The 18534-nt window shown below is 40.0% G+C and overlaps 1 protein-coding gene across 1 annotated transcript in view; it reads right to left on the reverse strand.

Moving 5' to 3' along the window:
- Positions 1–18534, reverse strand: part of kif1b (kinesin family member 1B) — a 229691-nt gene that overhangs the window by 137835 nt on the left and 73322 nt on the right. Inside the window, 8 exon segments of the mRNA XM_052039294.1 lie at positions 2449–2466; positions 2572–2637; positions 2992–3069; positions 4186–4297; positions 5796–5974; positions 8702–8767; positions 9764–9943; positions 15710–15786. Of these exon segments, the coding sequence (XP_051895254.1) occupies positions 2449–2466; positions 2572–2637; positions 2992–3069; positions 4186–4297; positions 5796–5974; positions 8702–8767; positions 9764–9943; positions 15710–15786 (776 nt within the window).

An 18534-nucleotide genomic window follows, 5' to 3' on the forward strand; every position in this document is an offset into this window, starting at 1 on the left:
CAAGTTCCATCAATACCTCCCTGCTCTTTTAGATAGATATCTTTATTAGTCACGTGTATATTTGAAACCTCTGCCAGTAAAGAAAAGTATGTCTTTCAATCAACATATTGACTGCCATTGAGGATTTGTGAACAGATGCTCTAAGGTTAGAATCCTGCTGTTTATTCACTTGTCTAGTTGTACCTCCTGAAATGCATTGCTTGCAATTCTCTAGGTTAAATTCCATTTACCACTTTTCTGTCCAATTGACAGGATTATCTCTATCTTCCTGCAGCTCAAAGCTTCCCACCTCACTTTCAACCACTGTTCTACCTGTAACCTTTTTTCCATGCCTCCTACATTTAATTCTAAACTTATTAATATATAGTTAAAAAAGCAAGGATTCTGAATCCCATGGATCCCATTAGTAACAGATTCCCAACACAAGAATACTTGCCAACTATTATCCTTTGCTTCCTTCAACCAAGCAAAGTTTGGATCAAATTTGCCGCTCTGACATAGATACCATGAACTTTCACTTTTTTGAATCCTTGACACTGGGACCTTGTCAGAAGCCCTCCTAAAATCCACGTAGGCAATATTAAATGCACTATCGCTCATCTGCCCTCCCCTGTTGTTTTCTCCTCAAAAACAAATAGTCGGTCAGACACGACCTTCCCTTAAATTCATGCTAGGTGTCCCTAAGCAATCTGTTAATGAAGGTTTATGGGACTTTTGTAAAATACACAACAGTTGCTCTCTTTACAGTTATACACCACACACAGTGCAGATGCAGGCCACTCAGCCCAAATGGAATATGCTAGCACTTATGCTCCATGTAGGTCTCCTCTCTAACAATAACCTTCTAATTCTTGATGTGTGTGTCCAGCTTTCTCCTAACTACAACTGTATTATTCACCTCAACTCGGTTTCTCAGTCTAAACCTCCTTTTTGATAAAGTTACTCATGAATTCTATATTGGATTTATCGGTTATAATGTGTGTGTTGTGTGTAATATACTCCCAGGGTCTGTGTCTTCAAGTCACAGTAAGAAATATATCCTTCTTGTTAGTTTGAATTAACAAATATTAGAGAGAACCTTAGAGAGAGATATTGAAACATGGTGTCAGAAGTGTTGGATGAAACCGTGAAAGTTGATTGTGTGTCAGAGTCTAAGGGAGCTGGAAATGCAAAGAAATGGAGGAAAACAATCGGTGGCAGCCAAAAAAGGCAGGCGCCAAAGACCCACTGATTGAGAGTTGGAGATACAGTGAAACTCATAGGGTGACATGCATGTGGCAGAAATCAGCAGTGACTGAGACACAACAGACCCCCAGATCATTCGAGGTCATGATGGAGGAGTATGTCCATATTGGAGGAACAGGAAGACCACCAGAGAGGTTTGCCTAAAAGAAGCAGGCATGTAGTAACTAAAGAATTGACCACTAAGCCTATAAAGCAGTAACACCACAGTTTGACAAAAGGCCCTGGGAGAACCACAATCAGTTAGGACAAGATTTGGAAGGACAGTCCATTGACAAATACCTAGAGGACATTAAGCCCAAGTAAAGCATGAAGTAAACTGGAGAGTTATTTGGATGTTTTTTTCGTGTGTTTTTTTAAATATGTGTCACGTGTGACATTGATTAAGAACAATCAGCTAAATTTGCAACTGCACAGCTGAGGACAGCATCCTGTCATTAACTACTATGGTTGCAACATTATTTCATGCGGGAAGTTCCGGTGTCTGCCTCTGCAGAGGAGGCCACTGTAAGATATGTTTTCCTGACACCAAGCTGTTATTTAATGAAGTATGTTTGTTGTTAGCTTGAATCACTACACATAGTATTTTCCAGTAACATAGAGAAAGGTGCTGAGACATACATGACCTCTAATTTCAACATCCCCACAGGTATCCTTTCTACTATCCACTGAGGTGAATTTACTAAGATAAAATGGCAAGGAATAAATTGATACCAGTAATCAGTTCCATTCACAAGGGTCAAGAATTCTTTAGTCTCTGTGATTAAAGATAAACATAACAAGCTAAAAAGATTTTAGCTATATTTTAAAAATAAATCCTAATCTTTATAATTGCAATCCAGTATTTACTCCACACTTGTGGATTCTCAAACTTTTTAATGAAAGTGTTAAACTTTGGAATGCGAAGTAAATTAGTACAGTGTAAATAGTGATTTATTAATTCAAAACCAAAGTAGACCAAGGCAAATGATTTTAACACTACCTAGAAACATTTATTGAATAACTTAAGCAAACATTTATTAATTTTACTGATTATATATGCAACTTTTCTTTCATCATTGTTTTTTAAGCAACCTTGCAAATATATACCTGATGAAAGAAATCTGGTACACAGCAGTTATTTAAAAAAGAAAATGTCTCTATTACTCCACCCACACAAATAAAAGATTAGATGAGCACTACGTATAAATATGGTCTGAACATTACCTTACTGGGAGCATTATCCTGTGATGGCAGCACGGTTTAAAAAGACAAAAATTTATTATTAAGTAACCTGTATCCATTTTAAATTCTCTTTTAGGTATAGTAACATTCGGATTACAAACTCACCACTTCTGCAAGGGCAGAGATGACTTTTCCCAACGTTGTGAGTGATTTGTTGATATTTGCTCCTTCCTGAAAGACATCAATCCCTCTCTTAGATCAATATATTGAATTTATGACAAAAATTAAACTTACACAGCAATCCTACTGCAGGAATCCAGGTGGTTTGATGTACCAAAATTTAGTTCACCGTGGTTGGCCCACAAATAAGTTCTCTATAATAATTAAATATTCAAAGGTAGATATCACAATCAGATCCCATTAAAGGCCTTTCTATTACAGTGAGCTGCAAAAACATGCAAAAAATTTCATGCAAAAACATGCACAGGTCATTTCAACTATATTTATGGGATTTCATTAGGCACTCATTGTGTTCAATTAGCAGATTTAAAGGAATTGGACAAGAAATCCATCATTTGCTTTTACCTTTAATCTTGTTCCTTTAGCTCCGGTGGAGTCAGCTCTTTCACTACCAGCCAGATCAACCAGGCTAATTTTGCTGACCTAAACATGGACGGAATTGGAACACGAGTCAAATCAGCTTTTGAACTTAACCAAACCATCAGCTAGTGTCAAACCTTCCCATGGTAGAGGTAGAATAAGGAAGAAAGAGAAGTCGCCAATGGGTTGAATGTTTGTTCATTTGAGTTGAGTAAATGGGTGACAACGAATGGTTCTCGCCAGTGTTCTGATCCTCAGTCAACATCACTGGACGTCAACAATTGAGTCAACAGTGGGCACTCGCACGGGCCCCCCCAAGTCTTTTGGTTGGCTATGTGGAGCGGTCTGTTCCAAACCTACTCGAGCATCACTGCCCAACTCTTTCTCTGCTACCGCAACGACTGCATTGGTGTTGCCTCCTGCACCCACGCAGAACTTGTCAAGTTCATCAACTTTTGACCTTCCCTCACCGGGCATCATCAGATTATGACGCACGGAATTCAGCAGTGCAGACTGCATGCTGCTTATTGGACACTCCAAGAGTTTGACTGGTCATTAAACGTTTTAGGTAGTCCCAGATCATTAATGGTGCATTACAAATGTGAGTCTTTTGCATTTTTACATAAAATCCAGCCTAATTTACACAAATTAAAATCACTTTCTGACCATAGCCAAACTTTGGTGAATGGAAGGAGGGGGGAAAAAAAGAAGAGGAAATGAAAGTCATTCAGAGACAAAAAGAATATGGTGTTTTGCAGATTGTAGATGTGAAGTTGAAGGTTGGTAACATTCTTGCTCAAAAAACGTGTTCTACCTTAAAACAAGAACGGTTATTACACAGACCATGACAAACTCTTCTATTCAGTGACCACCGCAGCAATTTTACGATTATTCCAATGCAGTGTCAGTCTTGTGAATAAAATCAGCTTCTGATCTTAACCAAAGCACCACTTCCACAGGAGAGAACTTGAAAGAGAAAAATAGACCCTACATGGGGAAATGTGTGTTTGCGTACTTGATTTGGATAGACAGGCGAAAATAGGTAGTTTAAAAGGAGACAATCCCCTGACAAGTAAAAACAACAGGAAAAGCCATTAATGTAGGACGTGGAATAGCCAGCAAGTAGCAAAAGACTTAGGATGAAAGTTAAGCCAAAAAGTTCCTTTCCCCAAGTTGTACCTTTTCTGTACAAAGGTCAGTTTCCGCATCGTGCCTCTTCTGAGTAAAAACTATGGTGAACACTGCATGGGATCTGCTACTGGTCTCGTTCATATTTGTTGCTGCCACAGTTCTGGAAGTAAAATTAGGATTAGTTTTACAACTGTAAAATACAGGGCCAAAATAATATACAAACGCTAGTCCATAAAGTTCCAACTCAAAGCAGCCCCCAAAGATGCTGCTCGACCCACTGGGCTCCTCCAGCAGATTGTTTGTTGCTCCGGATTCCAGCATCTTGTGTCTCAACAGAATTTACCTGTTGGTTTATTTACCTCTCATGAATACGTTTATACCTCCTCTCTGCCCCCCTAGTAACTCCTGACCATTTTCTCTTGACCAAATCTTCTTGCATCCTCCAGCCTTTCATATCCATTGATCGCAGGGAAACAATTCAGATGCCCAAAGTTTACTGTGCAATCCAGGCAGAACAAATTATCACAGTAATTAACAACACAGTCAAAACATTTACACAAAATAATGCAGTGTGCAAACATCAAGAGTGCTTCTGAGCTAAAGCCCAAAATAAGAGAGATACTTGCACCTTCCTTCAACTGTGCTTTGGTTCTGTGGTGCCAGATGCAGATTATCAGACAAAAGGCAGTGGTTTAATGTAGCAGATCAGCACCAGCTTCTCAAACGGTGACAGACAATAAATGCTGGCCTTCCCAGCAAGGCCCAAGATTCCATAAACAAACAAAATAAATGAGCAAAAACTGACAAATCAGAATAAATGAACCAAAATTAAGCACTTCATAGAACCTGCCTAAAACATCTCAAGCCAAATATCTCAGAGACCATCTTGTGTTCGCCTTCTGCACAAAACCAGAATCACAAACATCTTACTCATAAGATCCGCGATCATCTTATACAGTCATCCTCTCGAATTCAAAACTTCATATCTGTCTTGGGGTCACCAATAACCAGACTAATAAATCACATCTCCAGAAAACTGCTTTAAAACAACAAAGACTGATCTCCCTGCCAAACATGCCAGCTATGCTTGGGCTGACAATACCTACACTCTATGCTTATCTGTCCTCATGCTGTGTTACTCAGTTGCAGAATATGGTGATACTATAAAGACCCATTCAACAAGTCAACACCCAACCAGTGGACACACTATAACAGTCTAACATGTTGGAGACATTATGCCTTAGACTAACACCAATAAGACTTCCGGAAACACAACAACTGCCCATGCGGACAAACTCAAACCATATCCCACTCTGTTGACTTACTTCCATTTACATACTACTTGGTGGCTCTTCAAATTCGCCACACTAGGGACAACATTTCCTTGAGGTGGTTGAAACTAAATGCCAACTCACTAAACAAGAAAGCACTGCTACAGATAGTGTAACATATTTTATTAACAAAAGGTTCAACAAATGTTTAAGAATCCAAACCTTTGCTCCGTGACCTCTGACAATACATGAAGTTTGCATGGACCTATTAATTCATTTTCACAAGCAAAACTCCTCACCTGTCATCTTTATTTTTGGACTATATATAAAAAGAGGAAAGGTACAGAGGATAACAGACTTGATTAGATATCAGCACTTTTGTCCTACCTGGCTTTGTTCCCTGCATCCATGAGATCTGCAATGTCAGTGTAGGATGTTACAGCCAACTTGGAAAGATCTTCAACATAAGGCCCCAGCAGCGGGTGCTCTCGAACACGCAGGTTTCCTTTGGTCTTGGGATTCAACAGATCCCGAACCCTCTCACAATAAATTTCCATGTAACTCACCTGCAAATAAAACAAATACTTGAATGGACTGAATGACGACAATAATAAATATTTTAATAATTAGGTTTGGAGTACAAGGTTATTTTTTTTAAACCTGAGCACCACTGGCCTACATTTATTACCTTGAGGTGGTGGTAGCCTTGCACTGTAATTAGTGGTACAACTGAGTGGCTTGGTAAGCCATTTTAGACGGCAGTGAAGAATTTACCACATTGTCAAGATCAGGGACAGAGGATTTCCTTCCCCAAAGGCCTGGGTTTTAACCATGTTCTGCAAGTTCCATAGTCACCATTCTTAATGCAAGCTTTTCATCTCAGATTTATTTAATTAACATTCCCAGCAACTCTGATGGGATTTTAACTCATGCTTCCAGTTCATAAGATAAAATAAGATATCTTTATTAGTCACATGTACATCGAAACACACAGTGAAATACATCTTTCTGCGTAGAGTGTTCTGGAGGCACTCTTCAGAAAAGGCCAGAAGAAATCTTAGGAGGTCTAAATACTAACAAAAGAATCTGAAATAAACCCGTTTCCACATTTGTTCAAGAGGGGGAGAAAAGTCATTTTAATCATTTCATGTATTTGCTTTGCACAAATCATCAACTAAGATCAGACAGAATTAATGGTAGCAGGAATTTGCAAGGATTACATTTCAGGGAAGGCTAAAATGGCCCTCAGGTTAGCTTATTACATCAGCACTACTTGAAATTAAGGATAGCGATCTCACTTGTGTACAAGTATGTTAGCACTCAACTGCCTTAACAGTGCTGCTCCTGACAGCCTACTGAATCTTCCTTGGATATCAGAAATTATCTAAAACATTGTATGGCTTTTCCTGTTACATTCATTGTCAACTCCAACCAATAGCTCTGCCAACTAAATTTTTCTTTATATTTTGATTGGGGTGTGGAGGGGAGGTGCGGAGAGAAGCATAATTGCAATTGTACATTTTAAATTCTGGTTCCTTCAAATCCCAGAATAGTGTCTACCTCTGATGAAACAGCATGCACGTCTTCAAAATCAAGTTACATTTAACCATTACAAAGACTACAGAATGGAAGTGATGCGTCTTATCTTACGTAAATGTATAGCTAATAATCCACAACTCCAAATAGCAAGCTTTGCATTAAGTTGCATTCTTTGATTCCATTCACATACCAAGTATTACACCCCAGACTTAACAATGAGAGTAACACTTGAAGCTAACAGTAAGGTTGTCACCATTTTACAGGAGGAAATCTGACACATATACACAGATAACAGCAGGAATCCAGAAGTAGATGTCACTGACCCAATATTCCTCTACAGACAGCACTGCTGAAATATAGTTGCAATAAATAAGATAACTGCAGGTATTCATGAAGTATCCTCACTGAATCCTGACGATGTTACACTTTACTTTGTGAAGTGTAGCCTGAACTTTACGTGGCCATAATCACAGTTTAATACACCCTCAGGGCACAATTAAAATTATTTTTATCAGGGTAAACTGCCATTTTCTTAGATAATTATAACAACTGTATACTAGTTTAAACAAATAAATATTTCATATTGTTTTTAAAACAGGGTTATGCTGTTCCAGTCTCCATCCGAATCTCAGCTGTGTGTTCCAGCTTCTATTTCATCTTTTGTAAAATGATGGAAAAGTTGGGTGAATTTTTTTTAAAAACGTCCTGATTCATTGCGAATTCAGTATCATTGGCCGCTCAGTTCCACAATGAAGGCATTGTTGCCTGGAACTCTACAGCTGATGCCCACTGTACATACAGAAGGGGCTAAGTGGCTTATGCCTGCACCTATTTACTTGTGTGGAGTTTTGTCTGGGTGATTCGTCATTTCCCTAGATGGAAACAACAACCAGTGTAGATAAAGAGGGCAGCCATGTTCCAGAGATCGCTAGATCTTTCTGTGGGGATTGCTTGGATCAATAGTGAATACATCACACCATCCTTGGCTGCAAAACCCAGGTCATTACATTTCAATACTCCACCACAGATTGAGATGACATTGAAGGCCATAAACTGAAGTTACACGGCATCAGCATCACTTCATTAAAAATAGCCTGCCAACTCATGCATGTGGTATATTATGAATTTCAAAACAGTTTTGCAGAGCCAGCTCAGGCCTTCAAAACTCAAATTATTTATGAGCTGCAGCTGATGCCATTTTCATCTCTTCCTGAATTTGGCTTCAGATCAAAGCCTGATGATTTGATGTAACTGGGCATTCTGGCGTCATTTCTCATGACCTTAATTCAATATCCAATCAATTAATGAGTAGGCTTCGCGTGGGAGAGCACCACTCAAGGGAAGTTTTTAAATTTAATTGCGTGACGCTGCTGTACCAACATATGAACCAAAGACATGCAAGCAAAATGAATGGCAAACTTAAACGATTTCAGAGAGGAAAAAGTTCAATAAATGGTGAAAATGTCATCTAGATTATAAAACCATAATCACTTGCAAATCCATTCTACTTCATATAGGATAAGGCATTGTCCAAGTTGATCCAATAAATTACCTGATCAATTTAAGTGAAGCCTAATGCTAATATTTTGGTTCTTTCTATACATAAAAAAGTCACCTGTAGTTGATAGACAATGCAAGGTGTAGTCATGTTATATTGAGTGATGCCATGACAAAACAAAAATCCTTGAAAATGTCCTCAGAACTGTGAAGCCAACGGTTGTTCCTTTAGATGCGCCTTTCAGGCTGTTTCTTACCTCCACTGAATAGGACATGTCGGATTTGCTGTTGTCATTTATTTTTTCAAAGAGGTCTTCACAAAGCTACAGACAGAAGGAACACATTACAGCTTAAATTTATCAGCAGAAGATCAATTTTAATCAAATCTCATGCACACAAAGATATTAGAGTCAATTAGAAACTAGGAACATTGCCCTCATTGAAGAATATTACTGTTTTTAAGTTCTTTATATCAGTAGAACTCTGCCAACTATTTTATATCAGATACAAATCTTCAAAGATAATCAACCAATCAAGTATTTCCCAATGCCTTTGATTCTTCTCCTGCCTCTTGCCACACCAACCCATGGAACTACCCTTTCACCCAATTTGATTCAAATTGCTACAGGGCAGAAGGAAGGTGTTTGATCCACAGAGCCCATACTTGCTTTCTGTAGCAGTATTCCCCACCTCTTTCCCTTAACTCTGAGAATTATTCTTCCTTGGACACTTATCCAATTCCATTGCTTCTCAACCCTTCTGCCATGGGAATGGGTTCTCTTTAATTACTGAGATGGGTTGTGCCTTCAAGAATGAGCTCATCTGGTACCTCAGCCACTCCCACGCCCCTCCTGCTCACTTTAACACAGAATCTATAATGGCATTGTTGAAGTTACCCATTATTACTAATCTATAGTGCTGGCAGTTAACCGATTCCACATTAAGTCCAGCTATTTACTGAAGTCTTCTTTTGATAATGAACATCAGTTGCTGCGAAATCTCATTTAAATACCTGGATTATAGGGTTAATGACAAACCTATTTCTAAATGGAAGAAATATTTGAGCCATGGTCATCTCCAGAGGATCCATGGTCATCTCCAGAGACCATAACTAAAGTTGCTTTTTTTTTTGATGCAGAAAAATGCTCATCTATTTTAAGAAAATTCTGCCAACTATTATTACTAGTTGCAACTTCTATTGCTATAAAACAAACTACACAAAAAATTAAATGAGGTGAGTGGTCAACAGTTCATTGAAGTAAGAAAATAGGTTTTTTTAAAAGTTTAATTTAATTCTACACACTGTGAGAGAACTTCACCTGTGGGATTATTCCTTGATGGTCTTTATCCTGTTTTCCCATCATTGTATAGGATTTCCCGGCACCAGTCTGCCCATATGCAAAAATACACACATTGTAACCCTCAAAGGAGTGCTGCAGCATTTCTTTCCCAATGTCATTGTAGACTTGGTTCTGCGAGGCAAAGGATGGATCTTCAGCCTGAAAAAAAGTAAAAGAATTGTCTTCAATTGCATTTGATTCTGTGTTCAATAGGATCTACTTTGAGGACAAACAATACAAGAACAAAACAGCAGATGAAGTTGTCCCCATTCACCAAAGTCTAACAAAAACAGAATGCTTTACGTACTCAGTATCAGTAGAGAAAGAAACAGGGCTGGTGTTTCAGAGTTATCAGAACCAGAAAAAGAACATTTTTGTTTTGTACTTCCAGCATCTGCAAGTTTTATGTTCCAATATCAAAATCATAAGCCTAATTCAAATTACTTTTGGCAAATTTTTGGTAAAGGAGAGTTGTGGGGCTGGGAGGGGTGAAGTGGAGAGGCAAAATGAACTGGTGCAGAAAATCCCTGGTCCTTAAGGATTGAGACCAAGAGAAACTGCAGATGCTGGAGATCTGGACCAACACACAAATTGCCAGAGGAACTCGGTGGGTCAGGCAGCATCTATGGAGGGAAATGGACAGTCAACGTTTCAGGTCAAGACCCTTCATCAGGACTGGCCTGAAGAGTCTTGACCTGAAACGTCGACCGTCCATTTTCCCCCATAGATGCTGCCTGACCCGCCAAGTTCCTCTGGCATTTTGTGTTGTTCCTTGATTATGGTACCTTCAGTATTGGAATATTTCACTGCTGCTTGATTCAGCGTAAAACACCAATAGAGAAGTGTGAACCAACTGCCTCTGATCAATTGCACTGCATATTTTAATTCCTTATTATAAACCAATTCTTTACCAGCCAAGCGATATTAGAAGCCACATGAAGAGATCCAATGTTGTGCATTGTTTTGGCAGTGCTAACAGAAGTTCTCTGTCAACACATCTTGAGAACAGGAGAGATGTTAAATAAAAACATAGAGCAGAAAATGCTCAGCAGGCTAGGTTTTCTGTTTTTATTTCAGATTTCCAGCATCTGCAGCTTTGCTTCAATTGTCACTTACAGGTGAAGTGTTATGGTTGGGTCCAACTTTCCCTCTCAGACGGATGTTATGTACGCTATGCTGCTAGTTCAGAGGAGAGCAAGGAAGTTCCCAGGTTGTCTAGTGTACTGCACAACCAAAAAGGTCACTAAAGCTGCTTACTTGGTCATTTTTATATTGCGAGAACATACTGTTCTCAAATAGATTGCTGCAATTCCTCCAAGTGACTCAACTTCAAAAAATAATGGACTCCTTTAGTGCTAGAGTACTTTGGAATTCTGTGGTGTGAAAGGTGCTACATATTAATAGGAGGGCTATGTGGGAGGGAAGGGTTAGACAGATCTCAGAACAGGATAAAATGGTGGCACAACATTGTGGGCCGAAGGGCCTGTACTGTGCTGTAGTGTTCGATGTTCTTACTCTGCTTTAAGTAACTCTTTGGTAGTCATTATTTTCCTGATATTTCTGTGCAATGCCTTGTTTCTCCTTCCTGTTAAGAAAACTACATAAATGAGAGCGATTTCCTTATCCATTGCTATAAGTACACCAAACATGCTGACTGCCCAACGTAATTGAGGTGGATTTGTCAAGATGCATCAGGTAGGTAAGAATTATAAAGACTAGCCAGGTGCACCTTCTTAGCCAGGTAGAAGTGAAACCCAGCAAGAACCACCCAGGTGGAACAACATACAGGAGAAAATGGAGACAGAGCAACTGATAACACCAAGTAAAAGTCTGTAGGGTAGACACAAGTTCAAATCCTACCACATCAGCTGGGAAATTTAATCTAGTGAATCAGGACCAAAAGACTAATACCAACAATGTAAACTAGACGGTAAATCCCATCCATTTCACAAGTGTCCTTTAAGGGAAGGAAATCTGCTGCCTTTAGAAGTTTAGTTATGTGCGTGACTCCAAACTCACTGTAGTTGATTCTCAAGCTGTTCTCTGAAAAATGGCTCAGCAACTAACTCAGCTGCGTAAAACAATGCTGCCAATGCGGTAAAAGGTACTCACACAACTTACCATTATAGTGGCATTGGAGGCAGTCCAGTGAACATTCATGTGCTAACTCCTGGGGTGAGAGGGTTGTCCTATCATGAGCAGGCAAAGAAATTTGATCTATATTCTTTAGAGCTCAGAAGAATGAGGAGTTAACTTATGGAAACATAACATCCTCAGGGGACATAACTGGGTAGATGTCGAGATGTTTCCATAGTTACAAGAGGCAGCCATTTAAAACTGAGGAGCATAGGAACTACCTGCCAAGTATGGTGAATCTCTGGAAGTCTCCTCCCTGGACAGTTGTGGAGTCTGGATCATTTGGGGTACTTAAAAAGAAAGGAAATAAAATTTTTTGGAAGACTGGGGGAATTGAGAGCCATGAGGAACGGACACAGAAGGAGAGATGAGGCCTGGGGCAGATCAGATATGATCATATTGAATGGTAGAGCAGGCACAAGGAGCCAAGCCTACTCCTGCTCCTATGTCCATCACCCTTTTGGGGGCAACTAGGGATGGGCATTAAGTGCTGGCTATGCCTACAAAAACCCACATCTCATGAATGAGCAAGAGCTAAGAACATATGCAGAACATTCTAGAGCAGGAGTTGCAAAACCATTCTTTACCAGTTACAGGTCAAATAGCAGTTTGAAGAGATGTGAAGATGTGACGAGCATCATTGATAATTATGGCCAAATAATTTCAAAACAAACTTGATCGCCAAAAAAGATTTGAATAGTCCTCTGGAGGGTAAACAGAACCTCAACAGGAATAACAGAAAACCAATTACAATTTCTACAAATCTATTTGTTTGAACAAGAGAAATGAAAAGCAGAGCATGGGTCCTCAAACATCAGTTTGGATAAATAATAGCAACTGTTCCCTACAGTGAGGGTGCCTGAGACCTTGAGTACAAAGTATATGAGGTACAGGAGCCTGAAGACCCACACTCCATAATTCAGGAGCATCTTCTTAAAACTTTTTAAAAATTTATACAGCCCTCCATCATCAGATTTCTGAACGGTCCATGAAATCATGAACAATAACTCATTGTTCCTTTTTTTTGTATAAACACACTATTTACTTATTTTGTAATTTATAGTAATTTTATGTCTTTGCACTGTACTGCTGCGGCAAAACAACAAATTTCCTGTCATATGAGACAGTGATAATAAACCTGTGATCTGAGCTGCCAACGTTTGTCATCTACAAAAGTCAAACAGGTTTTAGTGTTTCCACAAATAAACATAAAAAGACTTGGGGGAAGAGAAAATTGAACCTTAGTTTCCAAGAATGAAAGAATCAAATTGATTGTACACTATTGCAATCAAATTCTCCTTTCAATCTAATCTGTTTTTCCAAATAAATCCATAGCAGACTTGGAAAAAAACGAGCTGCTCAGTCAAAACTCGAGTAACCAGGGTTTTGCTATGGTCCTTCCTGCTTCTGAGGTAATGATGAAGCATTCCTCTTCAAACCATTTCTAAATCTAGTGTATTAGTGCAATCATTACACAAGCCCTTTCATCAGTAATATCTTAAACCTCTGTATGCTGCGAAAAAACGAGCTGCTCAGTCAAAACTCGAGTAACCAGGGTTTTGCTATGGTCCTTCCTGCTTCTGAGGTAATGATGAAGCATTCCTCTTCAAACCATTTCTAAATCTAGTGTATTAGTGCAATCATTACACAAGCCCTTTCATCAGTAATATCTTAAACCTCTGTATGCTGCAATTTCCTCTCACTATTCCATAGGCCAATTAAGAAAAGGGATGTGAAGGCAGCTTGGTTTTCTACCAAGGTTACTCCAGGTCAGTTCCGAGGAGGAAGGAAAAATTGCCGAGGGACAACTATCATTATACGAGCTGCCTGGCTTCCACTCATCAAGTCCCAACGCCCCCACCAATTCTCTTCCCTGAAGGCTGAGAAATCCACAGCATGAGGGACAAGGTGAAAGGAGGGGGGGGGGGAAATCAATGCCAGAAGCACCATAACAGAATCAGAGTTGTTCTAACAAAGGTTGTTCCACCATTAGACCCATCAAGTCCGTACCAGCTCCTCATCAAGTAATCTCATCAGTCCCATTCCCCTGCTCTTTCCCTTGGGCTGCAAATTCTCTCTCTGAAGTACCTACCCAATGTGAAAGCAGTGTTTAATTCTGTTTCTTCCACTCCCACAAATAGTGCATTCCAGATCATTACTACTCTCTGACTAAAAGAAAGTTTCCTCATATCTCATCGTATCTTTTGGCTTAGTGTTCATATCTGTGCCCTAACAATTGCCAATTACTTCCTCTATCTACATCCATCAAGTTCTACCAGGCCTCTTCTCAACTTGCTTTACCCCAGTATTTTCAGGGTGAGGGTAAAAGCATTGCAGAAAAGCAAGGGTGGTGAATAGAATCACAAGAACACAAGCAGAGAGGAGCAGGAATAGGCCATCAGGGCCCTCATCCCTGCCCTGCCATTCAATATGATCATGCTGGTCTATGTTGGCCTCATCTCCTTTTCTGTGCCAGTTCCCCATCACCCTCAGTTCCATAAAACCATAAGACATCGGAGCAGAATTAGGCCATTTGGTCCATCGAGTTTGCTCTGCCATTCGATCATGGCCGATTTATTTTTCCCTCTCAACCTCAGTCTTCTGCCTTCTCCCCGTAACCTTTGACGTCCTTACTAATCAAGAACCTATCAACCTTCACTTTAAATACACCCAATGACGTGGCCTCCACAGCAGTCTGTGGCAACGAATTCCACAGATTCACCACCTTCTGGCTAAAGAAATTACTCCTCATCTCTGTTCTAAACTATTCTGTGCCCTCTGGTGCTAGACTCTCCCACTACTGGAAACTTTTATATTCTAGTCCTCTCGAAATGAATGCTAACATTGCATTTGCCTTCCTTACTACCGACTCAACCTGCAAGTTAACTTTTAGGGAATCCTGCACTTGGACTCCCAGGTCCCTTTGCACCTCCAAATTCTGAATTCTCTCCCCATTTATAAAATAGTCTACGCCTTTACTCCTTCTACCAAAGTGCATGACTGTACACTTCCTTACGCTGTATTCCATTTGCCACTTCTTTGCCCGTTCTCCCAACTTGTCCATGTCATTCTGCAGACTCCCTGTTTCCTCAACACTACCTGTCCCTCCACCTATCTTTGTATCATCCACAAATCTGGCCACAAAGCCATCAATTCTGTCATCCAGATCATTAACATATAACGTGAAAAGTAGCGGACCCAACACTGACCCCTGCAGAACGCCACTAGTCACCAACAGCCAACCAGAAAAGGCCCCCTTTATTCCCACTCTTCGCCTTCTGCCAGTCAGCCAATCATCTATCCATGCTAGTACCATAATCCATTATCTAATTCCATAATCTTTCAAAAAATGTATCCACCTCCACTATAAATACTAATGAGCTAGCCTCCACGGCTCTCTGTGGTAGGGGATTCCAGAGATTCATGCCTTCAGCTTGCATTAGGTTGAAATCAGACTCAAAAACGCACTTCAGTGGTTCTTTACTCAATGCCTGCAAGTGGTCCAATCAGTAAGCTGCGGAGATCCACGTGATAACAAATATTTTGTTAATAGATACGGGGAAGGAAGATACGTGGGTGCAAACCATGTAACACAATGAAAGCAATGCACAAGACCCACTGTGACACACAGCTGAAGAACCACAGAGGTATTGGTGTAGCATTTCTGGTTTGAAGTGTGTCACAGAATACTCCATCAATAAACGTGCAAAGACCAGGCATTAATGAAGTTGTTCAGTGGTCTTGCTAGAAGGTATATTTAGTTCAGTTTGGTTGAAGTAAAATTCTTACCGAAGTATGTGACCAGTAGGAGTGATCGAAGCTGAAAGTCTTTGGTGATTCCTTTGGATTCTTGGGGTTTATAATACCTGAAAAACAGGAGAAATCAGAGCAATGTCAATGAGTCACTCTGAAGCTCTCACTATTAATCAATCAAGTCACTGGTAACCTGGATAGTTACCAGCAATACAATCCTCTACATGCACATCTGCTAATCACAACTGTCTCTCAACCAAGGGTGGAAGGGCAAGGTTCTTCTCCTCAGGGAAAGAGAGAAGGGAGGTAATCCATATAAAAATTCCATTTGTTGCAAACTGCTTCACAGCTGTAGACCCACCACAGTCAGGGACACCAGGCAGGGAAAGGATTGGAAAATGGAGGGCGCAGAAGAGAAGACCACCATACTGTACTGCTCCCACAAAACAACACATTTCATGACATATGTCAGTGGTAATAAAAAAAAGTGTCAGTTGTGGGAGTGGATGGTGAAGAGGAATTCTGGAAAGCAAGACTACATTTTAAAGAATATGGTCACAAATATTAAACCTTGAAAACTAATGAGTACCATTCCAGACGGGTCTGCTGTTGTGGTAGTTTTTCATTGAAACTTCACCAAAGATCCAAATGTGACATTAATTAAAATTTAAAACATGAATTGTCACAGAAACTTGAGAAACTGACCAGGTTGGGAATTCACAAAAGCATCTTTTACTACATTAATGTTATGCTACTGACTGTAAGAAGCAACTTTCTTGTCCTTTCAAGATTAGTGAACAGCTTTAGGTACAGATGAGCAACTGGCAATCCTACACACCGAGGGAGGTACCATCCATTGACAAGGAAAATTTGCCAAGGAAAATTGAAAGTTTTACAAAACATAATCCAATTCACTCAGTTTCTACTTCTCCAGTTTAAAAGCTGGTGTTCAGTTCAGATCAGATTACTTTATTGTCATATACACCAGGGTGCAATGAAATTCCTTGCTTGGATGAAGCTCACAGAGTTATCAGTATACATGGTAATAATAAATACAACAATAAATACAGCGACAGGCTCAGAAGAGCAAAATGATGCAAAGATTGTCGTACAATCTGAAGTAGTGCAAAAAGAAATGCTACAGTGACAATACAAAATAACTGAGAGAGGTAGAGTTAAGAGTCCGAGAACGTGGCAGCACCACCGGGAAGGCGATGTGAAAGAGGTGATTGGTTCAGAAGTCTGATAACAGTGGAGAAGACGCTGTTCTTAAGTCCGAGCTTTCAAGCTCCTGTATCTTCTCCCAGAAGAGAGAAAAGGGAATGGCCAGGGTGGCAGGCATCCTTGATGATACTATTAGCCTTCCTGGTGCTACACACCGTAAAGATGGTTCACCAGAAAAGTTCAGTTCTTATCCTCTTATTTCCTAAGGCACAAACTAATGTTTAAAATCCATTGGTCGCGTAGAAGCTAGGTTTTACGTTCTATAAGCTTTACAAAGCTAAAAGGTTTCAATGAGGAGTTCAGAATATATGACTTTAATTGGTGCTCCTTGGAGTTTTTGCTGAGGGGAAATTTAACTGTATGGAATAATTAAGGAATTCAAGGCAAGGATTCAGAACAATTCAGAACAAGGATCAGAGGGAGTGGGGAGGGGCAACATCCCAAAGTGAAAGCTTCAACCTTACAAGAGGGAGGACACAATTCTTCATTCACACAAGTAGAAGAAATCTGGAACCCTTTCCCCACGTGTGGATGTTGCCCTGGGTTATTGGGTGCCACTGCCTCACAACAGTGTGGGCATCACAGGCAAGACCAGCGTCTACTGTCCATTCAGAATTGCTCTTGTAGTGAATAGGTTGTGCATTACAGAAAGCAGTTAGCAATCTGCCACAATGCTGCAAGACAAACTGCGTTAAGAAAATGAGTGAACAAGATGAGCAATAGTTTCACAACCATTACCAATTCTAGCCTTCCATTTGCAGAATTTAAATCACTCGAATTCTAATCCCATTGCAGGATTTGAACTTGTGTATCTGCATCAGTCCAGGCCTCTGGGTTGATGATCCAGTAACTTATCCACAATTCAAATGAACCTTTCAAAGATCCTCCAGATGAACCAAACCCATTTACTGAGAAAGTACTGACTGAAATTAGCAAGATATCATTTTGCCCTTCTGCTTTTTCAAATGGAAAAGATTACTCTGAGATGATGCCTAAAGCAGAATCTACCGATTATTGCATTTATTCCAGATAATGAGCAAACTGGACAGTTCCTAACTTTCAAGATACAGCAAGTAATTAGGAGGACATATAAAATGTTGAACTTTATTGCAAGGAGGATCATATGCAAAATTAGGGAAGTCTTGCTGCAACATCTGGAGTACCACATACATTGGACTCCTTGCTTAAAAGAGGGACCTACCAGTAGTGGAGGCAGTACAGTAAAGGTTGACCAGGTTGATTCCTGAGAAGAAGAGGTTGCTTTATGAAGGAACACTTGAGCAGATTTGGCCTGAACTCAATGCAGTGAAACGGACATGATAATGTACTTGTGCAAGTGACAATAAACTCGACTTGACTTTGAGATACTGAGGAATAATGACGGGGGGGGGGGGGGGGGAAATCAATTAGGGGGCATAGTTTCAGAGTAATAGAATATCCACTGAAGAGAAAGATGAGGGGGAATTTCTTCTCTCAAAAGGGCCATAAATGTTTGCAATTCTTCACCTCAAAGCTGTGGAGGTGGAGTCATTGAAAATCTCAGAGCAGACAGAATTTTAGACCTGAGAATTAAGAGTTCCTGGGGAGAGAGCTGGAAAGAGGAGTCAATTCAGCCTGGATTTCCTGGGTCCCATGTT

Source organism: Pristis pectinata, chromosome 26, assembly GCF_009764475.1.
Source record: "Pristis pectinata isolate sPriPec2 chromosome 26, sPriPec2.1.pri, whole genome shotgun sequence".
Taxonomy (NCBI): domain Eukaryota; kingdom Metazoa; phylum Chordata; class Chondrichthyes; order Rhinopristiformes; family Pristidae; genus Pristis; species Pristis pectinata.